General features: G+C 34.4%; 1 protein-coding gene and 1 pseudogene across 1 annotated transcript; one reads left to right on the top strand and one right to left on the bottom strand.

Annotated features, from left to right (window-relative positions):
- Positions 1–426: 426 nt before the first annotated feature.
- On the bottom strand, positions 427–5,296 carry LOC139870438 (helicase sen1-like). The gene is made up of 8 exons (XM_071858246.1): positions 5,174–5,296; positions 4,032–4,568; positions 2,627–3,377; positions 2,172–2,581; positions 1,315–1,642; positions 811–1,066; positions 505–721; positions 427–459 (listed from the first exon to the last, which is right to left on the bottom strand). Exons 1-8 carry the CDS (start codon positions 5,294–5,296, stop codon positions 427–429), a joined length of 2,655 nt encoding a protein of 884 aa, XP_071714347.1.
- A 457-nt stretch (positions 5,297–5,753) lies between these two features.
- LOC139870437 (D-amino-acid transaminase, chloroplastic-like) lies at positions 5,754–6,966 on the top strand (annotated as a pseudogene).
- Positions 6,967–7,736: the final 770 nt, after the last annotated feature.

Genomic DNA, 7,736 nt, shown 5'->3' with positions numbered 1-7,736 from the left:
AAGATTTAAAACTAGCTTCTTCAAACGAACACATGTTAACTTTGTAAACGATCTTCTGAAGTCATCACTGAAGAGAACCTGATGGCATAAAGTGCAACGAACATGAAAATCAAAGTAGCACATTTTATACTTGACAATGGAGACCCATAGCTTGAAAAACGGGTCCATTGGGTTAGTTTTTAACAGTGGGTCCATAATAAAACTATAAAATGGGTCCAAATTAGCCCATATAAAGCCTAAAAAGTATATATCAAGTCCAACGGGTCCTTAACGGGTCTTTATGAGATTTTAAAAATATTAATTTCTAGAGGTTTAATGAGTTGAAAAAACTTTCAAAAACGGGTCTCGACTCAACCCGACGCGACCCAACCCATTTAGACCTGACCCAATTCATTAAAACCAGGATCCGTTTCAACCCATGACCCGTTACGACCCAAACCCATTAGGGTCTCGCCTGACCTGTTTGCCAAGTAACACAAAGTTGAAAAATAGTATCAACAATACCTTCCATTTTTCATGTTTAAAAAGCACACTGTTCCCATTAACCAGATCATCGAGTTGCTCAAGCTCTTTCTTTGCAGCAATGATCGTCATCTTCAAACATTCATCAGCATCAACATCAAAAAAACAGAGTCGGCTCCTTGCGTTACAGACTAAATCTTTCCAAACGGAATCACTATTAATAAGAGTTCTTTCATTGCCCAGTATCCATAGTGCATGTCTAATAAATACAAGCATAACTTTTTTCAAAATAAATAAATAAATAAATAAATAAAGATCAATCGTTATAAAAGTGACGAGATTGATTACCGTGCTCTTGTCAAAGCAACATTAGTCCTTTGAAAACTATCGATAAAGCCAATAGACCCACGAGCATTAGACCTTACTGTCGATAAGACGATAATATCCTCTTCACCACCTTGAAAACCATCTATCGCTTTCACCTTTACTGAAAATCCATTACATTTTTCGTACTTGTGACCAATTTTATCCTGAATCGAAACAACTTGGGCAGCATACGGAGATACAACACCAACTGTAAGCTTTTTCTTCGATTCATTCCATGCTGATTACATAAAAAAAAGGTTAAAGTATAAAATTGAAAAGCAAAATTTACAAACATTATCTTTGGGTTCATGAAAGCGAAAATTACACCTGCTATAACCTAAAACTAGATTAAACAGCAGCAAAAGAAATATGGGTCTTGACCCAACCCATTTAACTCGTTTTATAGCCGACCCATTTCTACCCAAACCCATTTGAGCCTTGTCTAAACCAGACCCGTTTGCTAGGTATAATGACTACTATTCAAACCTTTATATAGATTTTGTACAATCTTAATCACAAGAGCCACCTCAACCATGTTTCTCCAGCTCCTTCCATCATCATCTTTTTCTTCTCGTCCACCGACAACGTTAATAAAAGAATACGAACCGGACATTGGACCCGAAAGATATCTTCTTTCATAACTTGGACATGTGACGTATTCTGCATCGAGGATCATATTATGATAAAAGTTCAAATTCGGGAACAAACTGATAGAAGGATGCATTCTGTACTGCACATTCAGAAGATGCTTAGAATGACCCAAACAACTCAATCTTTCAAATAAACTTCTTCCAAACCCAGATTCTTTACAAGCCTGTCCACATTCATTCAGCCCATCAACATCAAATATTTTAATAAAAGCAATAGAAAATAATAAATGTAAATATCTTATACAAAAAGCAAGGTTGTAAAAAGTCACGAGTTGAAGACGGGTCAGCCGGAACTTTGGGGGACGAGTCGGTAACGAGCCCGGCGTTGACCAACGTTGACTTATCGTACGGAGTAATAAATAAATTAAACAGATATATATTACACATAAATATATCAAAAAAATAACATAAGTATTTCAAACATAGATATATGGCACACAAACTAATTTTAAAAAATATATAATTTTGACCCAACTTTGACTTTGGCTACTTTGACCTAACTTTGACTTTGACCGACTTTGGCCGACTAAGGCCCAACTCAGCCGACCTGAATTTTTAGTGTTAACCGACCTTATAGAATTTTTCTATTTTTAAGGCGTTTTTGGGCGAGTCGAGACGGGCTAGTCCCCAAACCGACGTGTTGACCGACTAGGCCGACTTTTACAACAGTGACAAAAAGTAACACAAACGTACATCGCTTGTAACCATTGCAGGTAATTGGCGCTCGTCTCCAATGAGAATTGCATGTTTCATTCCAGTAAGTTGAAGAGGTATGGTCGATTCGGCCTCTTTTAACTGTGCAGCTTCATCGATCACCAAAACATTCAAAGGCTTCATTTCGACATGATGCAACTTGTACGAACTAGACGTTGTGCAAAATATTAGAGAAGCTTTCTCGTAACAGAAGTTCATTATCGCATATACGTTCAAAACACTTGGAAGTCCGAGACTTTCAAGTGACATCAGTAGAGTTCGTAGTAGCGATACTGAAACGGCTCGAACATAATTCATAGAAGACGAAGACGTATCGTCTGTTTTTACAAAATCGCCTTCCAACGGCTTAGATTCTAGAAGATTCTGAAGTTCTTTCGAAACTAAATTCTCTTTAAACAACAAGGATTAGAAAAAAGTTAGAATATCCAACAGACTGATCATATGATCGAAAGTAGATTCAGTCATAGCACTTTTCGGGATATGAGTACAGAATGTAACAAGACACCTTCTAAGTGGTATCGTCGAAGCAGTAAACCGATCTCGTAAAAACATAATAAACGATTTTACTTCCAACTTCTCGGTTTCACCTTCACTTTCGATTTTATCATCATTCGCAATTTCCTGTTCCTTGATCTTTTCATTTTCAACATAAACATGATATTGAGATACACAGTTTTCAAGTAAATCAATCATAGATCTCATACAATGTTTCCAACCAGTTAACGAACCAAGGCACTCGATAAGTTTCTTAACTCGATGCTCCAAATAAATTTCTTCGATCTCTTCACCAACTTTCAACATATCCTTGTTCCCAAACAACAGCAAATCGCCAACAGAACAAATACATTCACCGCTTGCAGTTGTAATTGTAAACGATTCTTTAACCAATCTTAGCACCCATGATGCTACTTGTACGATGGCAACGTTCGTTGGAGAACACGTAAGCGTTCTACAATTCATTTGCAGAAGAATAAAAAGCAACACACTTACAGTCGTTGTCTTCCCTGTTCCCGGTGGGCCCCATATTTGTTCCATGTACGAATTATGACAACATTCCGTCTTGCAAAGGGCCGCCATGATCGCCAATCTTTGAGATTCATTCAGCTTATCCAAAAGATCCGAGTTTATTCTTTGAGATAAAAGTCTATTGTGACCAAAAGAACAAATATTGCAGCTTTCTTTGACCTGTAAGTAATATAACCATATTAATAGTGATATTACCTCTTAAAATCTTTACTTAAATAAGAATACCTAGCGAACGGGTCAACTTGGGTCGAGGCCCGAACAAGTTTCGGTCGAAATGGGTCAAACAGGTCTGATTTTTTAACAGGTCTAAATTTTTTAGATGGGTCATATGACAACAACAACAACAAAACCCAATACCGCATGAGTGGTGTATGGGGAGGTGAGATGTAGACAATCCTTCCCCTATCCGCGAATAAAGACAAGTCATTTCTCCACCTAGAGTGAAACACTCTCAAAAGTAGAGAAAGTCATCCCTCTCTCTATTCAACGGATAAAGAGATTGCATCCGAAGATGGGTCATATGAGTTGGGTCTAAATGGGTCGGGTGGAGTTGGGTCAAGACCCGTTTCTCAAAGTTTCTTAAGCTCGCGAAAACTCTAGATTAATAAACTAAAAGACCCGTTAAGACCCACTAAAGACCCGTTGAACCTTTTGATTATTTGATAGGCTTCATAAGGGTCTATATTGGACCCATTCTTTACCTTTTTATGGACCCATTTGGTTAAATGCGTAACCCAATGGACCCATTTTTTCAAACTACGGGTCTCAATTGCCGGGTAAAGAAATAACCAACTAGGTAGGTTTATGTCTTACCATAGAATCAGAATAAAGAACCTCTTTAATGATATTCATGTTTTCATGCATATGCAAAGAATTCCATATTCTTTTCTGCGTCGTAATATTCATCAGAAAAGTAACAAACATCCCATCTTGAAACTCGATTTCCTGAGAACATTTAACTTTAAAATTTTTTGATGTTGTATCATCTACAATATCATCATCATCTGCGATTTCATTAACCAACGAAAACACCAATGTTCTTCCAACACGCTGCAAATCATCAGCCGATTCTGGTTTCCCATCTGATATAATAAGCAAATCGCCAGGTAACGTTCGATATGGTTCTTTGCCACGTTCGCTAAATCTGTTTTTCCAAGAACCAACCGTAACATCGTACAAAATTTTGCCATGACGTGTGGTTTCGTTGATCGAGAAAATTTCTGCGAATGGAGCTCGATACATGATCTCCATAGCAGAAGCCAGTTCGGCGTGTACTTCTTCTAGTAACGGATAAATAAAAGAACCGAGATAGTGGTCGCTAGACGAAAATGTAAGTGGTATAACCTCAACCTACAAAAAATGCATCAAGTTAACATAAAGAATTATAAAATTATGAATAGATATAAACCGAATGATCCAATTTGGTACACAGCAGCAAGACAATAACTAGCTAGTAATAAACAAGAGTTAGTATGATTAAAGAACAACTTGTAGTGTCAGTGCAGATTAAAAAGTTCATAATTTTAGGGCAATTTCAAATTACTTATGATAACAAATAACCAATGATCTTCATGTCACTAATCAAGTATACAGCCAACAACAATATGATTAATAAACATTCCAGTCCAAATAAATTAAATGTAAACTAAAATATGAAAGTAACACTTAACTTCATGATAATAAATTTGAATAGACTAAAGTTGATTTTCAGCTTTGTGATACTACCCTAAAAAATCCCATTTTAGATATGCACAAAATGTTAATGATACTAGGTTTGAGTTAAAAATTAAAATAGCACACTGTGATTTTAAAAAAATGTTGGATGTCAACATATATGATTTATTACATACATATAAAAAAGTCTTTAAAAAACTAATTGTAAAAACTGACAAAAAATTATAATAGATAAATAAATAAATTAGAAATAAACAATAAATAAATAAATATAAAAAGACCTGGTTTTTATAAAGATCCTCATTGAGGATGTCATCAAGAGACCATGAGAATATCAACTGTGAAAATTCATGATCATGACGCCCAGCAACTGCCTTCTTCTTCCCCTTATCATTAACTTCCATTATTACACCTATAAAATTACAGATGCATGCAAATATATAACCTTTTTAATAAAATGAAACGGAAAATGACTTTTTTTTTTGTTTAAGAATAAAAATTAAAATGGGGATAGTTACTTAACCTCAAAGGAAATGATCGTTGATGCAGTAGCAGAAACGCAGTGTCAATGATCAAAAGTCAAGAATCATGAATTTTTTTTTTTTTCTTAAAGGTGAAATTTTTATTAGTATTTGGTCCCAAAAAGGGGCAAAATATGAAGGATTTTATTAAAAACGGTAGACACAGAGCATTGTGTGTGTTGGAAAAGAATCAAGAAATACAGTTTTCAAAAATCTAGTCAATTTCAAGTCTCCTCAACTTCCTTATTCACTTTTTTATACAATACAATTATTCTAAATTTTAACTTTATTCATCATTTTTCTTTATACTTTTGTGAATCCATTCATGCACTGCCATTTGATGTCTTTTCATTTCGATGTACCCAATGGCTTAAGGCTTAAGGCTCATCCAAAGCTATTAAAGAGGCACGTAGAATCACGGGTTTATAAAAGAAAAATTGTTGAATGATATGTTATACTTGACGAATGTTATTAACTAAAATGTGAATATTATATAAATGTATATCTATATCTACATATTTATAATAGACTAAATCACCAAAATCATTCCTGTGTTTGTCAGTTTTAGTCGTTTCAGTCCCTATATTTACAAAGTTGTAGTTTTCATCCTTAAATGGATAAAAACGTCCCAAAATAGTCCTTCATACTAACTTTTGTTAACTGTCCGCTAAGTATACAACATGTGCCATAGTGGATGGGTTAGTTAATCAGTCAGTTATTTAACCTTTTGCATATTCTCAACAGTAAAAAAGAACAATAATTTGTGTGAAATTATAAATAAGAGCAAACAACAAAAGAGTAGTCTTTTTAAAATTTTAACTTTCATTTATTTGTGGTGTGTCTTTATATACTGCAGATGCTTATATGAGTTGGAGCAACACCTCGATCAGTTGGGTTCAGCAGACGAAAATAAACCCTCCTTTTGATAAACAAATGACTATAAAAAAAATACTTATACAAACGGTAATTGCTTCATCTTGCCGAAACGGGTCATTAAGATACTGGCTTTCATCGGGTCCCGGTGATTTCCAACTCTCTCCCGCAGGCTGACACCAATCAGCTCTATATGCAATGCTGATTGTAATCCAAGACCAATCACCTCCTAATTACAGTGGCATAAACGTAAATAAATCTTCAAATCCAATAAAACAACCACAATTGCAATCATGAAGAGTGTAAACTATCTTCCAAAAGTTCTTTCAAAAATGGAGGCCGAAGAAAACGGTGTGTATGCCGCCATTTGGTTGGATGAACAACAGAACAAGGGTTTGTAGCAAAATGACCGAACATGAATGTGGCGTTTGTTAAACGTGAAAATGAACTTTTGATGCCTCAATTTGATAAAATACTTAGTGGGTGTACAGCAAAAAGGGTGTTCGAGCTTGATGGTAATATGGTAAAAGAACAAAAGATTTAGGAATAAAAATTAGAGATGTGACGTTTGAGGAAGGGAAACATGCACAAAAATGATGTTGATTCTTAGTGGAGTTCTTGTTCTACCTGTTTTGAAGTGGGATGGTCAGGTTATAAGAAATGGTAAGAAATCTTTTTGAACTGTATATTTGGCATGTATGAAAATATTGCTTGCTAATTAAGAGGACAGTTCTGACCCATTTATATGTAATTGGGTTGGTTTGGGTCTACTTTTATCTCTGAAGACTCAAATAGGTAAAACCTGTTAAAATATTGATGGGTACAAGGGGTAAGTGGCCAAAGTGTGTTTTAATTATCCTTATATATTATATATACTCCTATATTATCCTAATATATACTACTATATTAGTTTATTTACAAATTTATAATCATTATGAAATTATAGAGATTATAGGAATAGGAATATAGATCATTTATTTTAGCAGGAGATATGCACGTGGTGTCCACATGACCACATGTTGTATATTTAATGAACAATTAACAACAGTTGATATCAGAGACTATTTTGGGACGTGTTTATGCATTTAAGGATGAAAACTGCAGCTTTATAAAAATAGGGACTAAAACGACTAAAACTGACAAATACAAGGATGATTTTAGTAATTTAGTCTTTATAATATAATGAGTTAGACAAATGTGTATATATACTAAGATTGTTGAATGATATGTTATGTTTACAAATGTGTATGTATAGATATACATACAATGTAAAACATAATCAAAGACACCTAAAGAATAAAATCAAATACACTAAAATGGCAAAAAAAAACATAATCAGTGTAAAACAATATCTATAGATACATGTTTCCCTCAGAAATAATGCTTACATCATAATCAAAAGCATACTAAGAACCTTACATATATACATTTTCCTATAATCCATATTTCT

This window comes from Rutidosis leptorrhynchoides, chromosome 10 (assembly GCF_046630445.1).
Source record: "Rutidosis leptorrhynchoides isolate AG116_Rl617_1_P2 chromosome 10, CSIRO_AGI_Rlap_v1, whole genome shotgun sequence".
Classification (NCBI taxonomy): Eukaryota; Viridiplantae; Streptophyta; class Magnoliopsida; order Asterales; family Asteraceae; genus Rutidosis; species Rutidosis leptorrhynchoides.
The sequence above is the reverse complement of the archived record's forward strand: the minus strand, read 5'-3'. Positions and strand labels throughout refer to the sequence as shown.